At 40.4% G+C, this 25,442-nt stretch overlaps 1 protein-coding gene across 2 annotated transcripts in view; it reads right to left on the bottom strand.

The window, feature by feature from the left end:
• Positions 1–25,442, bottom strand: part of LOC126161976 (zinc finger protein 431-like) — a 57,060-nt gene that overhangs the window by 12,648 nt on the left and 18,970 nt on the right. For both annotated transcript variants that reach the window (XM_049918170.1, XM_049918169.1), the window contains exon 3: positions 5,826–6,109. In XM_049918170.1, coding sequence (XP_049774127.1) covers positions 5,826–6,109 — 284 coding nt within the window. The remainder of the gene's footprint in view (positions 1–5,825; positions 6,110–25,442) is intronic.

Here is a 25,442-nt window from a genome sequence, read left to right as displayed (position 1 = left end):
AACAACAACAACAACAACACGTCATCAAACGTATTTTACAGAAAGATAACAAATACATGGAAACCCCCCCCCCCCCCCCCCATGAACCATGGACCTTGCCGTTGGTGGGGAGGCTTGCGTGCCTCAGCGATACAGATAGCCATACCGTAGGTGCAACCGCAACGGAGGGGTATCTGTTGAGAGGCCAGACAAACGTGTGGTTCCTGAAGAGGGGCAGAGGCCTTTCCAGTAGTTGCAGGGGCAACAGTCTGGATGATTAACTGAGCTGGCCTTGTAACCCTAACCAAAACGGCCTTGCTGTGCTGGTACTGCGAACGGCTGAAAGCAAGGGGAAACTACAACCGTGATATTTCCCATAGGCATGCAGCTTTACTGTATAGCTAAACGATGATGGCGTCCTCTTGGGTAAAATATTCCGGAGGTAAAATAGTCCCCCATTTGGATCTCTGGGCGGGGACTACTCAAGAGGACGTCGTTATCAGGAGAAAGAAACTGGCGTTCTACGGATCGGAGCGTGGAATGTCAGATCTCTTAATCGGCCAGGTAGTTTACAAAATTTAGAAAGGGAAATGGATAGGTTAAAGTTAGATATAGTGGGAATTAGTGAAGTTAGGTGTCAGGAGGAACAAGACTTTTGGTCAGGTGAATACAGGTTTATAAATAAAACATCAAATAGGGGTAATGCAGTAGGAGGTTTAATAGCGAATAAAAAATAGGAGTGCAGGTAAGCTACTACAAACAGCATAGTGAACGCATTATTGTGGCCAAGATAGACACGAAGCCCACGCCTACTACAGTATTAAAAGTTCATATGCCAACTAGCTCTGCAGATGACGAAGAAATTGATGAAATACATGATGAGATAAAAAGAAATTATTCAGGTAGTGAAGGGAGACGAAAATTTAATAGTCATGGGTGACTGGAATTCACAGTAGGAAAAGGAAGAGAAGGAAACGTAGTAGGTGAATATGGATTAGGGCTAAGAAATGAAAGAGGAAGCCGCCTGGTAGAATTTTGCACAGAGCATAACTTTATCAAAGCTAACACTTGGTTCAAGAATCATGAAAGAAGGTTGTATACATGGAAGAACCCTGGAGGTACTAGAAGATATCAGATAGATTATATAATGATAAGACAGAGATTTAGGAACCAGGTATTAAATTGTAAGACATTTCCAGGAGCAGATGTGGACTCTGACCACAATCTATTGGTTATGAACTGTAGATTAAAACTGAAGAAACTGCAAAAAGATGGGAATTTAAGGAGATGAGACCTGGATAAACTGACTAAACCAAAGGTTGTACAGAGATTCAGGAAGAGCATAAGGGAGCAATTGACAAGAATGGGGGAAAGAAATACAATAGAAGAAGAATGGGTAGCTTTGAGGGATGAAGTAGTAAAGGCAGCAGAGGATCAAGTAGGTAAAAAGACAAGGGCTAGTAGAAATCCTTGGGTAACAGAAGAAATATTGAATTTAATTGATGAAAGGAGAAAATATAAAAATGCTGTAAATGAAGCAGGAAAAAAGGAATACAAATGTCTCAAAAATGAGATCGACAGGAAGTGCAAAATGGGTAAGCAGGCATGGCTAGAGGACAAATGTAAGGATGTAGAGGCTTATCTCACTAGGGGGAAGATAGATACTGCCTACTGGAAAATTAAAGAGACCTTTGGAAAAAAGAGAACCACTTGTATGAATATCAAGAGCTCAAATGGAAACCCAGTTTTAAGCAAAGAAGGTAAACCAGAAAGGCGGAAGGTGTAGACAGAGGGTCTATACAAGGGCGATGTACTTGAGCACAATATTATGAAAATGGAAGAGGATGTAGATGAAGATGAAATGGGAGATATGATACTGCATGAAGAGTTTGAACGCGAATTCTTTACAGACGAATGGAAGCCAACCTCGGAGAAGATCAGTTTGGATTCCATAGAAATATTGGAACACGTGAGGTAATACTGACCTTACAACTCATCTTAGAATATAGATTAAGGAAAGGCAAACCTATGTTTCTAAGAGCTATTTACAATTTGTACGGAAACCAGATGGCAGTTATAAGAGTGGAGGGACATGAAAGGGAAGCAGTGGTTGGGAACGGAGTGAGACAGGGTTGTAGCCTCTCCCCGATGTTATTCAATCTGTACACTGAGCATGCAGTAAAGGAAACATAAGAAAAATTCGGAACTGAAATAAAAACTTTGAGGTTTGCCGATGACATTGTACGAGTAATTATGTCAGAGACAGCAAAGGACTTGGAAGAGCAGTTGAATGGAATGGACAGTGTCTTGAAAGGAGGATATATGATGAACATCAACAAAAGCAAAACTAGGATAATGGAACGTAATTAAATTAAGCTGGGTGATGCTGAGGGAATTAGATTACGAAATGAGAGACTTAAAGTAGTAAAGGAGTTTTGCTATTTGGGGAGCAAAATAACTGATGATGGTCGAAGTAGAGAGGATATTAAATGTAGACTGGCAATGGTAAGGAAAGCGTTTCTGAAGAAGAGCAGTCAGGAAGTCGTTTCTGAAAGTATTTGTATGGAGTGCAGCCATGTATGGAAGTGAAACATGGACGATAAATAGTTTGGACAAGAAGAGAATAGAAGCTTTCGAAATGTGGTGCTACAGAAGAATGCTGAAGATTAGATGGGTAGATCACATAACTAATGAGGAAGTATTGAATAGGATTGGGGAGAAGAGAAGTTTGTGGCACAACTTGACCAGAAGAAGGGATCTGTTGGTAGGACATGTTCTGAGGCATCAAGGGATCACCAATGTAGTATTGGAGGGCAGCGTGGAGGGTAAAAATCATAGAGGGAGACCAAGAGATGAATACGCTAAACAGATTCAGAAGGATGTAGGCTGCAGTACGTACTGGGAGATGAGGCAGCTTGCACAGGATAGAGTAGCATGGAGAGCAGCATCAAACCAGTCTCAGAACTGAAGACCACAACAACAACAAATACAAGTATACAAACTGCTTTGGATGTAAAGGAAGAAACATGAGTTTGTTAAGACATTTCTCTCAGATGTTATGCTGTATCATTGTAAAACCACTGTTGAAAACTGAGAGAATTATGATGGAAATATGAGCGATAAGAATGAAGATAAGCTGTATAGATAAAATCCAATGAAAATGTTTTACAAGATATAAAGAAGAAAATCTCATGGAAAGTACTCAGAAGCAGGAAACAACATTGGCCATTTACTGAGACCTATAAGGTTTTTAGTAAATATGTGTGTGTGTGTGTGTGTGTGTGTGTGTGTGTGTGTGTGTGTGAGAGAGAGAGAGAGAGAGAGAGAGAGAGAGAGAGAGAGAGGAAGGGGAGGGGGGGAGAAAAGGGGGTAATTCTGGAACAAACTAAACATCAAGATTATTGAGAAAAGCAGAGCATCATAAAATGACAAGAAATGGCTACTGTGACAAGTTCAGGCATTCACAAATCTTGATGACAAGACCATTAAAGGGGGAGATCAACTTCAGATACAGCAAGGATTGAAAAGAAACAGACCAAATCCTTTTCAAACAAACCATGTCATCATTCTTCTTAACTGATTTGGAGAAACAATAAGTAAACTCAATGTGATGACACAACAGATATCTGAAACCTGTCCTCTCTGTTTGAAGTGATAAGGGATGACATTTGACATTTGTAACAACAACATGAAAATAATAAGGACAGTAGATGTTCAAAAAGACAAAGAAGATTAGGAGACGACAGAAACAGATAGTTACAGAAGGAAATGTCACAAGAGACAGAATCAATGTACACAGCATAAGTGCTAGACCACTCTAGATGGATATGGTGGCAAGTTGAGGAGAAAGGAAACTGATATAAATAAAACAAGGCTTGGCTAAAGAGCACTTATAGTGTAGGTGATTCTTATGTTGTGCATGGATGTTGGCAATTCATTGACGTTGCTCACAGGCAACCTGGTGATACTACTCGGTAGCCTGTGACAATCAATAAATCTAATGATTTCTTTTGGCAGAAGATATGAATTGCTTATATTTGTTTTTGATATGACGAGCACCAGAATAACTTTTACTGATCTGGTTATTATGAATTTTAAGGTTGCTTACTGATTTTTGTATTTCTTTGGTGACTGTAAAAACTAAGATGTGCATATGCGCTGACCTGTACTGAAACCTGAGGCCTATGTTACGTTGGAATGTGAAAATTTGGTTGCGAGTTGGTGAAGTCAACAAATGTGAAAGTAAGCTGTGGGTTGGTGAAGCCAAAGAATGTAAAAAAAAAAAAAAAAAATAAATAAATAAATAAATAATGTGCTTGCGGTGAGACACTGATCTGTAGCTTAGTCCAAGATCTAGGTCTAGATCATGTTGGAATGCGGTAATTTTCTTCTGAGTTGGTGAAGCCAACAAACCTCAATACGAAAATAAGTCATTGCAATACTCTATTTGTATCTCTTATTTCCAACTTTGCCACAAATTCCAATGATGCAGTTAAGTTCTAACCTTATATAACAAAAATCACCTAACTTTATTTATGAACCATAGGAAATTACCAACAAGAATCTCACTGGCTACCTACATCTCACTCATGATGCACCATGTAAACTTCTTGAGATTCATCGTGCGAATCATTACCAACAACAGCACACAACGTAAAATCTGCAGACACCATGAGAGCATGTTTGCATAAGGCTTGAGCAAGCGAAGAGAGTACAGCAACAACGAAATGCAGACAAGCCAAATGTAACAAAGAAGGTAGGAGAATAAATAGATAAACTGCCAAAAAGATAGAGTTGCAAATGCTAACTAGACTGTTGTGATGCATGGACTTAGAGCTATTATCTCAGTGAATGCTGCAGAAAGTTTCTGTTGCTGACAAGCTTAAGATCATATATTTTTGCTTGACCTTAATGTATTTTCATTACAGCAATAAGTTAAATTTTTAATTGTTACATTTGTGCCATCAGCCCAATTCTTGTAATTTAACGAGCTTATCACAAAATATTTGGTTGGTGTTGCTAGTTGTGTCTCTCATTTAAGTCAAGCAATTTGTAAGCAACAATAGAAAAATGTATATAATGAAGTGCTATACACAAAACCTTCAACAGATAGAGAAAAAGGTTGTTGCTCTTTCTTATATATGTCAACTAGGCATAACACTAATAAGTTCAGGCTTAAACCTCTAGGACTACATGTTACTCAGCATGAGTAAAGTTAGTGTAGTGTCTCAGCAACATGATTTACTACAATATCTGACATGTCTAGTCAGTGGTAGGACACACGTCGGTCAGTTGCAGTATGAAGCAACTAATGTCACTGATGTGCACCAAAGTGTTATTTAATTTCATGAACGTATAGTTACACTGCAAAATGAAGAGATTCTCTACAATAAGGGAAGGTTACCAACAAGCAACTACAGTCGGAGGTGATCATTATCTCTTTCCCTCAGCCCTGTGAGATAGTGAGCAAAATGCATTTCAGCTCTAATGAGCCATGCACTAGTTATTTTGTTACCATTAGACAAGAATAATGAAAATGGATATGAACAAAAAAGTCTGAATATATATATATTGACAAATCAACTTTTCATTCAAAAGTGCAAACATGATTACATGGACTGTCCTATCCATAATACAATTACATGTCCACTTTCAATAGTAACACTTGTGAAAGAAGAAAAAACAGATGTATTCTATCATGCTTAAATGACTTGCTGTTATAGAACACTAGCTATGAAGCCCACCTAAATGATTACGAGCAAGTAATCACATATGACATAATGGACTTTCAAATACGACACATCAATTTTCCTTTAACGACTTTCAGGATAATGCTTTTTAAGTACCTGTGATGTTTCTTGTAGCCTCCATCTCTTACACCAGAGTTAGAGCTAGTGTCATGGACTCGTGTATGAGCAACTAAGTTGTATCTCTCGGCAAAACGTTTTCCACATGTCTGGCACTGATAAGGTCGCTCTCCTGTGTGGACTCTTGAGTGTCGCTTAAGGTGTGATCCCGACAGCAGTGCCAAGCCACAGAGACCACATTTGTAACTCTTCTGACCAGTGTGGGCCAATGTGTGCATATTGAAACTTGTATGATGTACAAATCGCTTTCCACAAAGTTCACACTGTAAAATATACAACATGCAACTGTTAGATAAAGAATGTCAAGAACAAACAAACAAACAGTTGAATTATGATTAAAAAGAGAGGATTCCCCCCAAGTAATACAAGAGAAATCACACCAATACATTCATCCTAAGCCTTTCCCATTCTTCAAAAAAATGATATTCTCTCTATGAAGAATTGTGGTTGTGTTATTACACCCTTCTATTTTAGAATCTGAAGATGGCTAATATATGGCCAAAATTGATGATTGTTACTGTATTAAAAATGTGATTGTGTTTAAAATTTAAAGCGTTATTTATTATTCGGATACAATGGGCTTCCATATTAATTTATTTGGAGATTTCAAATACTGTAACTTTTAGTCCCCCTTCTACTCAATGTTATATAACAAAAGTTTATGCTCTTTAAATGCCAACTTCTGGATTCCACAAATACTAAAAATAATTTCTTTAGCAATATCATTTAATATAGCCTCTAACTACCACAGTGATTGCGACAGTCAGCTTCTAACATGCCCTGGGTGGTGCATCAAAAACTGAAATAAGCAAACAATGTTATTTCATGCTCTAACAGTCCATGGGTGTACAGCCGGTCCATAGTGTCCAACGGGCACAATATTTCAGCGACCAGACATGTTGCCATTGTCAGGTGTGCTGACGAACTGAGCTCCTGAGGGTGGGCGGCCGTCTTAAATCCCCTCCCCCTGCGAGATGTTCTCTCCACGGTCAGCGCCCACGCGTCAGCATCTATGGTGGTGCCAGTGTAATTGCCTCGTCCGCCCTGGTCGCCCATGCGTTTTCTCTGCCGAACATCTTTTTAATTAGACCCAATGCTGGTTCCCATGCCGTGCTGAGGTTATAGCCGCAATCTCGGTTGATGAGTCCATCCCTGGTACGAATTTCGATAGCTTCTCTAAAGATGCTGTCCCAGTATTTATATGACTGTGCCAAGACCCTGGTATGTTGGTAGTCCATTTTGTGATTTTTGGACAAACTGTGATACTAGTTTTGTTCCCTCATAATTTATTAAATGACACTGTAAGTTCAAGAACAAAAAACTCATTGTCTGAAAGGTTTGCCCTGTTTAACCTTCTTTAACGTATGGCCATATTTAGTCCAAAAAGGAGCTGACTTTGTTCGTAACATTTAACAATTATTCTTGCAGTCTCTAAGGTGACATACATTTAAGAGGGTGATCATCAGAACTACTTAGACAACAGCCTATTGATGTGCTACACTGTTTGAAATGGATGAGACAAGCTGTTCAGAGGTATATGTATAAACAGGTGTGTAACTATCAGAATACCAAGAACACTGTGTCTACATACTTCCTCATGACAATGGGCTGCTAGCTCTTTATGTTCCAATTCTTCCTGTCACACAAAATAGTAACACGGCTTTTACTCACATGTGATGTTTCTTTCCGTTACAATGAAAGAAGGAGTTGGTGTTAAGAAGGATGTAGCTGATATCATACAGATTATACGATAAGTGTTGTTCTGGTACAATAAGGTTAAATGTTTCTTGTGATAAAGGAAATAAAGTAAAATCTGCTATGATCAATTAAATTAATGCTTATATGTAGGAACAAAAACTTAATATTTTGGCAGAGAAAAACAGACAAAACAGATTATTTGTGTTCATTTATAAGCAGAATTAAGTTAGCAACAGACAATTTGAAACTGAACAGATTTGAAACAAGAACCTGTAAGTCTTCTGTCCCTAGCTACAAATATGATTCCCTCCTACAGATCTGTGATTCCCTCCTTTAGACCTACATTAGAATGAGAGAAGGGGGCAAAATAAAAAATAAAATAACTAAGCAGTCCACTTGGGATACAAAGAATTTTGTAAACAATGTAAAACTATTTTTCCATGAAAAATTCCTTTCTAACAGCAAGGTCACTGGTCTCTGACCATACATTACCTTCCACTTGACAATTAGCATGCAGACTAACAAGCACTGCTCTTCTTTCTTAGTTGTTGTGACAACCTTCTAAATTAGTAATGTAGGGTATTTTAAATGTTCACATACGCCTCTTGATTCTTGTATAACTGCGGAAATACATTACGGTTTTATTGGTATCCCTATTTTGAAGCTAAGGAATAACACTGTTGTCAGTATTACATATTTTTGTATTATGATGGTTACATGGTACCAGCATGGGATTTGAATTTCCCAGCAGCTGTCAAGATGACACTGCTTGGTCATATAGATGGTGCAGTTCTCTCTACACTGTCCAAGAAAGATAGCACATGCTGCGGCCACAGGGTCTTGGATCACAAGGTAGACAGAACAGCAACTTTTAAGATGGCATGCCTGTGATTGTATCTGGGCGAAGAGCACCAGTTTTACCCGGCGATCAACTCCGAAGTGCTCATGAATGTGGTGGGCCACAAACATGACAGTTATTTACACTCCACACTGGGTGCTGTCACCAATTATAGGGCAACTATCAGCAAAGCTCCTTTTGAAGGGTTTTTGAGGCTCTTCTGTTACTGCAATAATTACTGTTAAATGCAATGTGCATATTTGTTAACATCCTTGATGTTATATGTTGATAAGTGCACTGTTGTTGTTGTTGTTGTTGTTGTGGTCTTCAGTCCTGAGACTGGTTTGATGCAGCTCTCCATGCTACTCTATCCTGTGCAAGCTTCTTCATCTCCCAGTACTTACTGCAACCTACATCCTTCTGAATATGCTTAGTGTATTCATCTCTTGGTCTCCCTCTACGATTTTTACTCTCCACGCTGCCCTCCAATGCTAAATTTGTGATCCCGTGATGCCTCAGAACATGTCCTACCAACCGGTCCCTTCTACTTGTCAAGTTGTGCCACCTCTTCTCCCCAATTCTATTCAATACCTCCTCATTAGTTATGTGATCAACCCATCTAATCTTCAGCATTCTTCTGTAGCACCACATTTCGAAAGCTTCTATTCTCTTCTTGTCCAAACTATTTATCGTCCATGTTTCACTTCCATACATCGCTACGCTCCACACAAATACTTTCAGAAACGACTTCCTGACACTTAAATCAATACTCGATGTTAACAAATTTCTCTTCTTCAGAAACGCTTTCCTTGCCATTGCCAGTCTACATTTTATATCCTCTCTACTTTGACCATCATCAGTTATTTTGCTCCCCAAATAGCAAAACTCCTTTACTACTTTAAGTGTCTCATTTCCTAATCTAATTCCCTCAGCATCACCCAGATTAATTCGATTACATTCCATTATCCTAGCTTTGCTTTTGTTGATGTTCATCATATATCCTCCTTTCAAGACACTGTCCATTCCATTCAACTGCTCTTCCAAGTCCTTTGCTGTCTCTGACAGAATTACAATGTCATCGGTGAACCTCAAAGTTTTTATTTCTTCCCCATGGATTTTAATACCTACTCCAAATTTTTCTTTTGTTTGCTTGCTCAATATACAGATTGAATAGCATTGGGGAGAGGCTACAACCCTGTCTCACTCCCTTCTCAACCACTGCTTCCCTTTCAAGTCCCTCGACTCTTATAACTGCCATCTGCTTTCTGTACAAATTGTAAATACCCTTTCGCTCCCTATATTTTACCCCTGCCACCTTCAGAATTTGAAAGACAGTATTCCACTCAACATTGTCAACAGCTTTCCCTAAGTCTACAAATGCTAGAAACATAGGTTTGCCTTTCCTTAATCTTTCTTCTAAGTTAAGTCGTAGGGTCAGTATTGCCTCACGTGTTCCAACATTTCTACGGAATCCAAACTGATCTTCCCCGAAGTCGGCTTCTACTAGTTTTTCCATTCGTCTGTAAAGAATTCGCGTTAGTATTTTGCAGCTGTGACTTATTAAACTGATAGTTCGGTAATTTTCACATCTGTCAACACCTGCTTTCTTTGGGATTGGAATTATTATATTCTTCTTGAAGTCTGAGGGAATTTCGCCTGTCTCATACATCTTGCTCACCAGATGGTAGAGTTTTGTCAGGACTGGCTCTCCCAAGGCTGTCAGTAGTTCTAATGGAATGTTGTCTACTTCCGGGGCCTTGTTACCACTTTAAGTGCTCTGTCAAACTCTTCATGCAGTATTGTATCTCCCATTTCATCTTCTTCTACCTCCTCTTCCATTTCCACAATATTGTGCTCAAGTACATTGCCCTTGTATAGACCCTCTATATATTCCTTCCACCTTTCTGGTTTCCCTTCTTTGCTTAGAACTGGGTTTCCATCTGAGCTCTTGATATTCATATAAGTGGTTCTCTTTTTTCCAAAAGTCTCTTTAATTTTCCAGTAGGCAGTATCTATCTTACCCCTCGTGAGATAAGCCTCTACATCCTTACATTTGTCCTCTAGCCATGCCTGCTTACCCATTTTGCACTTCCTGTCGATCTCATTTTTGAGACAGTTGTATTCCTTTTTTCCTGCTTCATTTACTGCATTTTTATATTTTCTCCTTTCATCAATTAAATTCAATATTTCTTCTGTTACCCAAGGATTTCTACTAGCCCTTGTCTTTTTACCTACTTGATCCTCTGCTGCCTTTACTACTTCATCCCTCAAAGCTACCCATTCTTCTTCTATTGTATTTCTTCCCCCCATTCTTGTCAATTGCTCCCTTATGCTCTTCCCGAAACTCTGTACAACCTTTGGTTTAGTCAGTTTATCCAGGTCCCATCTCCTTAAATTCCCATCTTTTTGCAGTTTCTTCAGTTTTAATCTACAGTTCATAATCAATAGATTGTGGTCAGAGTCCACATCTGCTCCTGGAAATGTCTTACAATTTAAAACCTTGTTCCTAAATCTCTGTCTTACAATTATATAATGTATCTGATACCTTCTAGTATCTGCAGGCTCCTTCCATGTATACAACCTTCTTTCGTGATTCTTGAACCAAGTGTTAGCTATGATTAAGTTATGCTCTGTGCATCTCATCATACATTTCATCAATTTCTTCATCATCTGCAGTGCTAGTTGGCATATAAATTTGTACTATTGTAGTAGATGTGGGCTTCGTGTCTACCATGGCCACAATAATGCTTTCACTATGCTGCTTGTAGTAGCTTACCCGCACCTCTGCATTACCCCTTTTTGATTTTGTATTTATAGCCCTGTATTCACCTGGCCAAAAGTCTTGTTCCTCCTGCCACCTAACTTCACTAATTCTCACTATATCTAACTTTAACCTATCCATTTCCCTTTTTAAATTTTCTAACCTACCTGCCCGATTAAGGGATCTGATATTCCACGCTCCAATCCATAGAACGCGTTTTCTTTCTCCTGATAACAATGTCCTCCTGAGTAGTCCCTGCCCGGAGATCCAAATGGGGGACTATTTTACCTCCAGAATATTTTACCCAAGTGGACACCATCATTTCATCATACAGTAAAGCTGCATGCCCTCGGGAAAAATTACGGCTGTAGTTTCCCCTTGCTTTCAGCCGTTCGCAGTACCACAACAGCAAGGCCATTTTGGTTAGCATTACAAGGCCAGATCAGTCGATCATCCATGCTGTTGCCCCTGCAATTACTGAAAAGGCTGCTGCCCCTCTTCAGGAACCACACGTTTGTCTGGCCTCTCAACAAATACCCCTCCGTTGTGGTTGCACCTACGGTACGGCTATCTGTATCGTTGAGGCATACAAGCCTCCCCACCAACGGCAAGGTCTATGGTTCACACTATCAGCCGCAATCAGTCAGCTGTACTTTTGAACACATGCACCACCCAGTTATGCCGCCACGTTTCCTACAGCCGCCACTGCGGTACACGGGTGCTGCCAAGAACTATTATGCTGCTGCCAATGAGATGCAGGCATCCCCTCTATGGAGCTCTAATGGCAGGTGAACTTAAGTTCAAACATTCATACACTTCCCCCATATTATGTATTTGCCATCTGAATAGCATTTAGAGACTTTCACAGTGGCCAGGGCTCGACATCTTCTGAACAGACATTGTATTGAAGAGTGACAGATATATAAATTCCCTGTATCTGTATCTACTGTTTGCAACTGACACTAAAAATATAGCAACAAAATTATGGTTATTTTACTATTTGATACCAAAATTAATATCTGAACTGTCTGTTCATGAACAACATTTGTTCTTTGCTCGTGTACACACTAAACAATCACACAGTGTGCAAAGGACAACATAACAGACTGGTGATGAGGTTGGGATGGAAGTGGAAAAAGGAGCTTTGGATACTAGAGCACAACTTTTTTTTTTTCTTTCTATTGAATTCTTTTATGTATGTGTGCTTATGTTAAGTTGAAAAACATAAGTTGTAATATTTAACTTTAGATATTTAAGGGTTGGGTTGTTTTGGGGGAGGAGACCAGACAGAGATATTTAAGGAATCATGGCAAACCACGGAGAGTAGGATCTACGTGCTAAGCCATGTCTAACATCTCTTATTTGTTTTCAGAGTCAACAAATAACTTGTACAAGTGCAAGTAGCCCGGCAGCAGGAGCACTAGAACCTAAATGAGGAATTCAGCTACCATCTCTGCCCTTCCGAAGGTTCGATGACATGAAGAAAACATTGAAAGAATACATATCACATCTGTGTCAACAATTTTACACCTACAATGTCACAAGCGAATCTTGTTGTGCATTGTTCTTTTCATGTATAGGAGTGCACACCTAGCACCTCCTAGTGAAATTGTTTCCCCTCAGTCAGCCCCCAACCCAGCCCTATGGGGTCATAAAATGCAAGATCAGACAAATTTTTTGAGATTCTACTATACATTGCTGCTGCATGGTGTAAAATTTTCCACAAGGAAGGTCATAGTGATCAATCCTATAACTGTGGAATTGAGGGGCATGACTAAGAGACTGTAAATTCAATTCTGCCTGTGGCACCACTGATCATGATGAAATGCTTCGCGATGGTATTAGTCAGAATCTATCACATCAGAGACTGAGGGCTGAAATTCTAAAGCATCACAAACCTAGCCTCAGTGAAGTGCTTAAAGTAATTGATGCACGTGAAATTCAAGACTTGGCCGAGTAAGATTTCTGTGTACCAGTTATCGCTTCACTTGAGACAAGTAACCAGTGCCCCAGTCATAGCCCCGGGTCCCCACACACACAAACAAGCACTGCCTAAACGAGGCCCAACACACAGCATACAGTGTATGCCGCCCCATCCTAAAGCTAATTACCCTGCCCAAACTCCACGAAACGCGAAGTCATGTGTGAAATGCTATGTCACCCATGATTAGAAAAACTGCTTCTTCAGACAAGCTGAATGCAATTTTTGTCATCGCATGGGGCATACACAACCGGCCTGCCTGCAAGAGACTAAGAAAGCCCTCATCTGTTTCATGGGTACAAAGAAAAAGCAGGAAGGATGGGAATCAATGTCATTTCATAATCAGGTTCTGTGCCTCCTGCTCAAAAATCAGACAAGGGAAGACACAGGAAACACACACAGAGGTGTTTAATGCATATATCACACACTTTAAGAATGCTGTTCCAATCTCAACATTCACAAAAGCGCTCTAGTGCGCTGTTGGAAATAAAGAGCAGTTTTTCACATGAGGTGGACAATTGTTTTCAGAGAACACACTGCAACTGTGGATTATATTGTGAATTTGTAACCAGTCAGTGTCTTTTCAACTAGATACCGGAGATTCTGTCACGTTGCTTAACCTAGAAATATATGAAAAAATTGGCCAACCACCTTTGCAAACATCAAGTCTGCATCTCATCGCCTATAACGGCAACAGCATTTCAGTGCTTGGAACGTGCTGCTTACCTGCAAAACACAGAAACATGACTAAAAGTATAAACATTTGTTTGTAAGTGCTCTAGGATGTGCAAAAGATTTTTGCGCTCACATTATCTGAAATCTATGCACAAGCCAAATTTTGCTGCACACGACATGTGCCACATACATTATACGACAATGTGGCTACAGAAATTCAGAGACTGGAAACCACTGATTTCTTAAAACCTATTTCAGCAAATCAGTGGGCATCACCTTTAGTCGCCATTTGCAGGCCAAATGAGAAGATTTGTCTTTGTGCAGATATCAAACACATGGTAAATTCACAGTTATCGATTCCTATCCACTCCCACGTACAGAGGAAATTTTGGATTGTCTTGCGAGAGGAAAGTTCTTCTCTACAATTGATCTTGCAGACGTCTATCTTCAGTTACTGTTGGGTGGAGAGACAAAGAAAATTTTTTGTTGTGAATATTGCCTACCTTTCGGAAGTGCTAGCATTATTTCAAAAATTTCTCGAAAAAGTAATGTCCAAGGTGTCTTTTTGTTTTAATTATCTTCATGACATAATCATCTCTGGACAAACACAGGAACAACACCTTAAAAATGGACAATCTATTTCAAGTTATACAACTTGCAAAAATATTCTTTTTTCAGCACAACGACTGAATATTTAAGACATATCATTGATGCCAATGGTGCTCATGCTTCGATGAAACATTATTCAAGCCATTCACAAATCACCATCTTCTAAGAATTTACGTGAACTGTGAGCTGTTCTTGGGAAACTGATTAATACATAAAGTTCGTTCCTAATTCAGTGCAAATCAGACGTATGAGACAGGCAAAATACCCTCAGACTTCAAGAAGAAAATAATAATTCCAATCCCAAAGAAAGCAGGTGTTGACAGATGTGAAAATTACCGAACTATCAGTTTAATAAGTCATGGCTGCAAAATACTAATGCAAATTCTTTACAGACGAATGGAAAAACTAGTAGAAGCCGACCTTGGGGAAGATCCGTTTGGATTCCGTAGAAATGTTGGAACACGTGAGGCAATAATGACCCTACGACTTAACTTAGAAGAAAGATTAAGGAAAGGGAAACCTACGTTTCTAGCATTTGTAGACTTAGAGAAAGCTTTTGACAATGTTGAGTGGAATACTGTCTTTCAAATTCTGAAGGTGGCAGGGGTAAAATATAGGGAGCGAAAGGGTATTTACAATTTGTACAGAAAGCAGATGGCAGTTATAAGAGTTGAGGGGCATGAAAGGGAAGCAGTAGTTGGGAAGAGAGTGAGACAGGGTTGTAGCCTCTCCGCGATGTTATTCAGTCTGTATATTGAGCAAGCAGAGAAAGAAACAAAAGAAAAATTCAGAGTAGGTATTAAAATCCATGGAGAAGAAATAAAAACTTTGAGGTTCGCCGATGACATTGTAATTCTGTCAGAGACAGCAAAGGACTTGGAAGAGCAGTTGAACCGAATGGATAGTGTCTTGAAGGGAGGATATAAGATGAACATCAAAAAAAGCAAAACGAGGATAATGGAATGTAGTTGAATTAAGTCGGGTGAAGTTGAGGGTATCAGATTAGGAAATGAGACACTTAAAGTAGTAAAGGAGTTTTGCTATTTGGGGAGCAAAATAACTGATGATGGTCAAAGTAGAGAGGATATAAAATGTAGACTGGCAATGGGAATGAAAGCGTTTCTGAAGAAGAGAAATTTGTTAACATCGTGTAGAGATTTAAGTGTCAGGAAGTCGTTTCTGAAAGTATTTGTATGGAGTGTAGCCATGTATGGAAGTGAAACATGGACGGTAAATAGTTTAGACAAGAAAAGAATAGAACCTTTAGAAATGTGGTGCTACAGAAGAATGCTGAAAATTAGATGGGTAGATCACATAACTAATGAGGAGGTATTGAATAGGATTGGGGAGAAGAGAAGTTTGTGGCACAACTTGACTAGAAGAAGGGATCGGTTGGTAGGACATGTTCTGAGGCATCAAGGGATCACCAATTTAGTATTGGAGGGCAGCGTGGAGAGACCAAGAGATGAATACACCAAGCAAATTCAGAAGGATGTAGGTTGCAGTAGGTACTGGGAGATGAAGCAGCTTGCACAGGATAGTGCTCAGATTAATTACAGTCAGCAGGAGAATGAAGCACTGCCTATAATATATGGTGTCACTAAATTTCATCGTTAGCTGTATGCCAGAAAAATGTTCCCACTGTGGACCATAACCCTTCGACTTCTCTGTTTCATCTGTTGAAACAAGTTCCCAACTGCATGGTGCAAAACTTCAAAGCTGGTCGCTATTATTGTCAAATTACCAGCATGAAAGTCTGTATAGCCCGACGGCACAACCTGGAAGCGCCAATGCACTGTCTCATTTTCCTGTCGGCACAGATGCAGTATTTGATGGATTGAAAGTTTCTTGTTTACATATTGATTCTTCTGTTTCACAAACACTGGATTATTTCCTACTGATTCACGGTGGATCACACAAGCCATGGAGAATGACTAATCACTATGACTGCTAAAAAGTTACATTCACAAAGCTTGGCTGTGCTCTCGGAAATGTATTCCCGATCCTTTAGTGTGAGTACACTTTGTGCACCGCAACAGTTTATCTCTTCTGAATGATGTGATTCAGCTTCACATGCCTAACAAACAGATGAGAGAGTTAATACCCGTCTCATTGCAAGTCTTCTACACAGAGGTCATTGAGGAACAGTTCGTGCTAAGCAGCTGGTGCACCAATACTGCACATGGCTTGCTTGTGACAAAAGAACAGACCATGTGACGGCACAGTCACACATGCGTGATCCATCAGGACGCTCCACGCCAAAAATACTTCTCCTGGCCACATTCTGATACTCCATGGCAACGCCTCTATATAGACTCTGCTGGCCCCTTTTGGCAAGCACGTTGGTTGATTATCATCAATAATACCCTTTTGTTATCCTAATGCATTCACCGAATGCCGCCAGCACTATCAGGGTGCTCAATTCTGTATTTTCGCTCGAAGGCTTGATACAAACAACTGTTTCTAACAATGTAGCTCCTTTTTCTGTCACAAAATTTGCACAATTTTGCAAACACAATGGAATACAGAATGTCAGGACAGCATCATATTCACCACAGTCCAATGGCAATGCTGAATGTTTCATTCGAACATTCACGAGGCAAATGTCAAAACCACGAGTTTTACATTCAGCAGAAGATGCCTTACTGATGTTTCTGAGTTCATATCATACTTTTAATGCCCCTAATATTTCACTGGCAGAACGTTCACATGGGAGATGCCATTGGACCTTGCTACATTTACTTCATCTTCGCCACTCTGCTCCAGCTTCAGACTTCACCACAAAATTCCACCCGAATGTCAGAGTGCAATATCAAGTGTACAACAATCCACATTTATGGGAATCCAGCATTGTTCTCAGGTCAGCTGGCAGAGCCCATTACATTACTCACGGCAACGCAGGCACACATCAGTGCCACCAAAATCAGCTATGGATCCGTGATTCAGTGATCCTCCTGTAGCTCAAATTGTTTCAGATTTCTTCACTGCACAATATCCAGCCGCCATGATGCAGCCATATCGGTCTGCTGTGATCCAGCCACATCAGTCTACCACAACGCAGCATCCTATGCAGCTTATCAAGCTGGTGCCTCAACCTACAGCTGTCTCACAGATGGAAGTCTCCACCTGCCAACCCGTGATGCCGTTGCCGCCAACGCAGCAAGTCACCTCTCGCACAAACATCGACGCTGTCAATGTTGGCTAGTCATCAGCAACCTCTGCAGCACCCTACAAGCTTCTACCTGTGCTGCTGGATGCTTCCTACGCATGGTTTTCTTGGGCAGTTATGCTGGTGCTTGCGAGACACAACGTCAGGATGTGGGTTGGTCTGCTCTGCCCCCAGCCAAGTACTCGTCCACTCCACAGGCCTCTTCCCACACCTTCTGAGTTGGGTGGGGAGGTGTGTGGTATGGTCCCGATCTAGTTGGCCATACTGTTGAATATGTGTAATGCCAGTTACGCCACTGTGTTTCCTACAGTTGCCACCATGGCACAACGGTGCTGCCATGAATGATTATGCTGCTGCCAATGATATGCAAGCTTTCCCTCTCCAGAGCTCCAGTGGTGAGTGTACTTACGTTCGAACATTCTCATAGCAACAAAGTTACGTATTACTTTTATTATTTGATGTTGTTGTTGTGGTCTTCAGTCCAGAGACTGGTTTGATGCAGCTCTCCATGCTACTCTATCCTGTGCAAGGTTCTTCATCTCCCAGTACCTACTGCAACCTACATCCTTCTGAATCTACACTCCTGGAAATGGAAAAAAGAACACATTGACAACGATGTGTCAGACCCACCATACTTGCTCCGGACACTGCGAGAGGGCTGTACAAGCAATGATCACACGCACGGCACAGCGGACACACCAGGAACCGCGGTGTTGGCCGTTGAATGGCGCTAGCTGCGCAGCATTTGTGCACCGCCGCCGTCAGTGTCAGCCAGTTTGCCGTGGCATACGGAGCTCCATCGCAGTCTTTAACACTGGTAGCATGCCGCGACAGCGTGGACGTGAACCGTATGTGCAGTTGACGGACTTTGAGCGAGGGCATATAGTGGGCATGCGGGAGGCCGGGTGGACGTACCGCCGAATTGCTCAACACGTGGGGCGTGAGGTCTCCACAGTACAATCGATGTTGTCGCCAGTGGTCGGCGGAAGGTGCACGTGCCCGTCGACCTGGGACCGGACCGCAGCGACGCACGGATGCACGCCAAGACCGTAGGATCCTACGCAGTGCCGTAGGGGACCGCACCGCCACTTCCCAGCAAATTAGGGACACTGTTGCTCCTGGGGTATCGGCGAGGACCATTCGCAACCGTCTCCATGAAGCTGGGCTACGGTCCCGCACACCGTTAGGCCGTCTTCCGCTCACGCCCCAACATCGTGCAGCCCGCCTCCAGTGGTGTCGCGACAGGCGTGAATAGAGGGACGAATGGAGACGTGTCGTCTTCAGCGATGAGAGTCGCTTCTGCCTTGATGCCAATGATGGTCGTATGCGTGTTTGGCGCCATGCAGGTGAGCGCTACAATCAGGACTGCATCGACCGAGGCACACAGGGCCAACACCCGGCATCATGGTGTGGGGAGCGATCTCCTACACTGGCCGTACACCACTGGTGATCGTCGAGGGGACACTGAATAGTGCACGGTACATCCAAACCGTCATCGAACCCATCGTTCTACCATTCCTAGACCGGCAAGGGAACTTGCTGTTCCAACAGGACAATGCACGTCCGCATGTATCCCGTGCCACCCAACGTGCTCTAGAAGGTGTAAGTCAACTACCTTGGCCAGCAAGATCTCCGGATCTGTCCCCCATTGAGCATGTTTGGGACTGGATGAAGCGTCGTCTCACGCGGTCTGCACGTCCAGCACGAACGCTGGTCCAACTGAGGCGCCAGGTGGAAATGGCATGGCAAGCCGTTCCACAGGACTACATCCAGCATCTCTACGATCGTCTCCATGGGAGAATAGCAGCCTGCATTGCTGCAAAAGGTGGATATACACTGTACTAGTGCCGACACTGTGCATGCTCTGTTGCCTGTGTCTATGTGCCTGTGGTTCTGTCAGTGTGATCATGTGGTGTATCTGACCCCAGGAATGTGTCAATAAAGTTTCCCCTTCCTGGGACAATGAATTCACAGTGTTCTTATTTCAATTTCCAGGAGTGTATTTAGAGTATTCATCTCTTGGTCTTCATCTGCGATTTTTATCCTCCACGCTGCCCTCCAATACTAAATTGGTGATCCCTTGATGCCTCAGAATATGCCCTACCAACCGATCCCTTCTTCTAGTCAAGTTGTGCCACAAATTTCTCTTCTCTCCAATTCTATTCAATACCTCCTCATTAGTTATGTGATCTACCCATCTAATCTTCAGCATTCTTCTGTAGCACCACATTTCAAAAGCTTCTATTCTCTTCTTGTCTAAACTATTTATCGTCCATGTTTCACTTCCATACATGGCTACACTCCATACAAATACTTTCAGAAACGACTTCCTGACACTTAAATCAATACTCGATGTTAACAAATTTCTCTTCTTCAGAAATGCTTTCCTTGCCATTGCCAGTCTACATCATCAGTTATTTTGCTCCCCAAATAGCAAAACTAATTTATTACTTTAAGTGTCTCATTTCCTAATCTAATTCCCTCAGCATCACCCGACTTAATTCGACTACATTCCATTATCCTCGTTTTGCTTTTGTTGATATTAATCATGCGTATATCACACACTTTAAGAATGATGTTCCAATCTCAACATTCACGAAAGCACTCTAGTGCGCTGTTGGAAACAGAGAGCAGTTTTTCACAACATGAGATGGACAATTGTTTTCAGAGAACACACTGCAACTGTGGATTACATTGTGAATTTGTAACCATTTGATATTAGATGTAAAATAATATAATATCAGAATTCTCTGTGCATTTATAGCATCTGTTCTTCTTTACTGTATCCACTAAAGAACCACACAGCATGCAAAGGAAGGCATAACAAGATGTAATAATTTGAACAAATTACTTGTATGTGGTGCCTGATATTTACTGTTATTGTATGTATAAGAAATTTTGAAGTTTTAGATTGAGAAGATTCCAGTGAATGTCTTCTTTGATTTAAAATTTCTGTACTCTCTGCATTAAATATGAATGAGTAACAAGCATGTCTTTTATTTTTTTAGCTGTTCTGACAAGTTTCTAAATTGATAATACAGGGTATCCAAGATGTCCATGTACATCTCTTGACTTTTGTACAAGTGCAGAAATACATAATTACAATATTATGAAAAGGACAGATTGCTACTACCGGGGATTTTGAATCACAGACAGGCACAGCAAAAAGACTACTAAACATGTAATCATTTCTGCACAGAATGGTTTGTGTCTCTGTTTCTCTTTTACTGATGAAGGCTGTAGCCAAAAGCTTTGTGTAAGTGTGTTTTAATTGTGCCTGTCTGCAACTTAACATGCCTTCCTTATGGTAAGTAGCAATCTATCTTTTCCTTCATTGCTGGATTTGGGTATAGTGAGATTTTTATTATTAATGAAGAGTCTAAGATTGGAGACTGCCTTACTTTGAGGAAAGGTGATGCCTTTAGATTGGTTAGTTAGTTAGTTCCACAGACTATCTGAACAATTCTTTTATCAACATGATGTGGAATGAGTCAGTTTACAGGATATGTATACATGATTAGTGTTAACATTAATGAATCATTATTTTTTGTCTCATTCATACAACTACAGTTAAAAACAAGTTTTTTTCCCTTTTTCTTTCTTTCTTTTTCATGCTATCAGTTTTTAAATATAAATTTGTGCATAGAATAGAAGGAGATGTCTAGGAGAATGAATTTAAGTTAATTTATAATGTGTTTTGCTACCTATCAGATATTTTATGTCACTAGGTAAATGATCAAAAATTTTGTTGCTTCATACTATACTCATTTCTGAGCCACTGGCAGCTTTAATAGTACGTAGTAAAGGTCATTTTCTTCTCTAGCGTTGTAAGTATGCACATCACTGTTCTCAAATTATGACAGATTATTTATGAGGAATTTCATTAGTGAATGTATGTATTATGACGGTGCAGTTAAAATGCATAACTCTTTGAAGACGTAGCTGTATGACGACCACAGGTAAACACCATATTTATCTATCTTGCTGCTCACTTTTGTGCGATCAATAATATTTTTCTAAATGGAGTGTTACCATAAAACGTTGTTGAGTGGAAAATTGTAAAATATGTCAGGCAGCTGATTTGTTGCTTTACAAGACTAGCAATTATACAAAGAGCAAAAGTAGCTGAACTTAATTGTTTGAGAAGCTCAGTACTGTGCTTCTTTCAGTTCAAGTGCTACATCAGTTGTTACCATTCTATTTATTGTACAGAACTGAATATAGTGGTGTTTTTTTTTTTCTCCAAAATGTAGAGTGAGTCTATTTTCCAGAAACACTTAATTTGAAAAACAAGATTAACAATCTCTTCCGCAGCTTTCTCTCAAATGGGATTTATTATTACACTAGTATTGTGTGCAAAAAGAACCAATTCTACTCATTAAATTTTACATAGAAGGTTACATAAAGAATTTCAGTGGATCCAAAACTGAACCCTGCATGACTCCCTTTGCGATTTCTCCCTAAGCACTAAAATTTTCCACCCTAACAACATTGTTTGAATTATCAGCGCAACTTTTTGCATTCTTTTATTTAGTAAGATTCAAAGCTGTTGCGTGTAAAGTCATTAGTTCCACAAAACTTGAGTTTTTCTAAGAGTGTAACATGAACAACACAATAAAATGCCTGGCGATATTTCATTATTTAAAGCTTGTAATATCTAATGAGTGAATGTATAAATAGTATTCTCAGTATAGCAAGCCTTCTGGGGTGCAAACTGTGATACAGTAAGTAAACTGTTTCTACATAAATGTGAGACTACTGTTGAACACATTATTTTTTCAAGTATTTTTAAAACAGATATCAGTAAGGAAACTGGACAACAATTATTTAAGTCTTTCTTGTCACTTTTCTTATGAAGAGGTTTAACAATTGCATATTTTAACCTATCCGGAAAAACTCCCTGTGGCAGCGACACATCGAATATTCCATAATTAAAATCCTAGTTTCCAAATGTTGTAGACAGTGAACCACTCCTCAGAATGATGTCTAATTTGAACAGCATATTACTGACGCAAAGGGAATTGTAGTCGGGAAAAAAATTCACCAAAGTTTTACCAATAGATGGCGCTGCTCGCGTCTTAATGTAAATGGGTTGGTTGGTTGGTTTGGGGGAAGAGACCAAACAGCGAGGTCATCGGTCTCATCGGATTAGGGAAGGACGGAGAAGGAAGTCGGCCGTGCCCTTTCAAAGGAACCATCCCGGCATTTGCCTGGAGTGATTTAAGGAAATCACGGAAAACCTAAATCAGGATGGCCGGACGCAGGATTGAACTGTCGTCTTCCTGAATGTAAATGGGGTTGGCTACAAATGAGACATGAATTCCATTATGATGGCTAAGTTTTGAGTTGCACAATACTCCATCCATACAGTCCAATGTGCATGATGACAGAAATTTGGTAGTCAACAGTTGTGTCACTGTTAGTTTGGTATGACATCCACAATGGCAAGGTTTTAACACACTGGATGGGAAAAAATGGCTTTTAATTGCCCTGGGCCAAAAACTGCAAAAAACCAAAATGATACTGGGTTTTAATTGTCCTGGGGCCAAAAACCACGCAAAAAGCAACATGGCAGTTTCTAATTATCATGATATATTTGCAATATGCTTTTCACCATTTTCTGTCACAAATAAAATAGAAAAAAGCATGTTCCATGACAGATCAGAGTGTCTCATGCTCAGAATGCATTGAGCATGAGTCACTTCAGTTCAGTTAACGTTCATAACTGGAGCGCTAAACACAAAATCTTTCAGATAACCCCCAGCCAAAAGGCACACAGATTAATATCTGGTGATCTGGATGGATAGCCTGTAGGGAAATGACAGATGACAATTCTAGCATTTCCGAAATGCCTCTGCAGCAGCTGGTTCGCTGGCTGTGGAATGTGCAAAGGAGCACTATCTTGCATAAAAATGATCCTACCAACACATCCACACTGTTGAAGGGTTGGAATGATGCTGGTGCATAATAGACTCTCTTATCATTTACCAGTGAAGGTACACGTAACAGGATTCATCTTCTTGAAACAATATGGGCCCCACACCACACACGTCACATTTGCAGAAAGAAGTGGTATTGGTTGATGTGTATGCGGATTTTCCATTGTCCATATTCTGCAATTCTGGACAGTGACATACATGTCTTTGGAGATGGAAATGAGTTTCGTCTGTCGACAAAATGTTCCATGGCCATTCACTGTCCACTATATATTAGTATGGAGTGTTTTCAGCTTTCACCTTTATGATGGCTTGAACATTGCTGGGGACACTTTCAATGAGGTGTCTGAATGCCTGAGTAAGACTGATAAACCAGTCTTCCTCAACAGCCGAAACCAGCATAACAAGAGGAACACACCCTAACTATGAAAATACTCCCATACCGTAACATCACCTCTCTCATACTTCACTGTTGGCACTACACACAAAGGCAAGTAATATTCTCCAGGTATTTAGCACAACACACTTTTTCCAGGCATCCACTGCCCAGTGGTATCACTCTTTACATCACCTCAATGTTGCTTAGCACTGATGACAGCAGATGCTTGACACCATTGTACCCCATTTTTTTAACTCCCTACACACAGTCCCTGTGCTAACTAGACTGTTGGTAGCACTTTGGAACTCGAGTGATTTTTTACACTGGTTTCAAGTAATTTTTTACAACTGCCCTTCAAAATGCTCAACAGTCCCTGTCCATCAGTACATGAGGTCTACCTGGGCTTGCTTTTACGATTTCCATTTCACAACCACATACCCAACATCTGATTTGGGCAGCTTTAGAAGGGTTGAAATGTCAATGATGGATTTGTTACTCAGGTAACACTCAATGAGTAGTCCAGGTTCAAAGCCACTAAGCTCTTTTTACCAACACATTCTGCTGCTACTGCTTTTCTACTGACAACACAACACTCCCCACCTCCTTTTGTGCTGGCAGGTCAGCCTCTGTTGACATTTAGTGCTCAATTCTGCATTACGTAGGGCTGTCCGGATACTTTCGATCAGATCGTGTAGGTTGACATGATTTAATTTTAAAAAATATTTTGATTTTCAGTGGCACCTGATATTTATTGTTATGTTTAAAAAATATTTTGAAACATAGTGCACCTAATCAACCCAGTTCTACCACTGCCTTACTGCTTCATAACACTTCTGTTACAGTACTGCAGTAATTCATTTGTGAATCCCCGGTTGATATGAGAAAAAACACAGTTTTCATTGCTGCTCATAAACCTTTCAGGGTACAAGGTCCACAAAACTCTCCTGTTCATAACATTTCATCCATAACTACCATGCTGAACAAAACTATAGGAACAGAAGAGTTCTGTGGACAACCTTATATCCTGATAGGTTTACCAGCAGCAATTCCATCCGGTCGTGGAAGCCTTCATTCTATCACTACAGTTTTCAGTTGAGGAGCATATACTGAGGCATTTGCATGCATGGGGAGGGAGAAGGATTTGAATGAACGTCCACAGGTGGGCAAACAATGAAAGAGACAGTGAGTGTGTTTAGAGATCACAATGGCAACACCCCATCCCATAAAGCAATCCTGCATAATTGGAAGAGATGTTTCAGGCAATGTCAGAGATACGCCATGTATTAGGGATAAGAAAATGTAAGACAAAAGATGCTACTGTCACTCAATAAATCAAAATCCATTTGAATAACAGCAGCTGAACTTCAAGTACCTCAATCAATGATGCATAATCACATTAAAATATATTTGAAAATTTCAGGATTTAGACCAATGTTTGTGAATGAGCTACCTGACAATGACATGTAGTAGTGAGTTGTAGCCTGTTATGCTTTGATGGTACAATTTCCAAATGCTGTGTCTTACTCAAGAGTGCTATTTTCTATTGAGGA

This window comes from Schistocerca cancellata, chromosome 2, assembly GCF_023864275.1.
Source record: "Schistocerca cancellata isolate TAMUIC-IGC-003103 chromosome 2, iqSchCanc2.1, whole genome shotgun sequence".
Lineage (NCBI taxonomy): Eukaryota > Metazoa > Arthropoda > Insecta > Orthoptera > Acrididae > Schistocerca > Schistocerca cancellata.
Note: the sequence above shows the minus strand (reverse complement) of the source record. Positions and strands in the feature narration are given on the sequence as shown.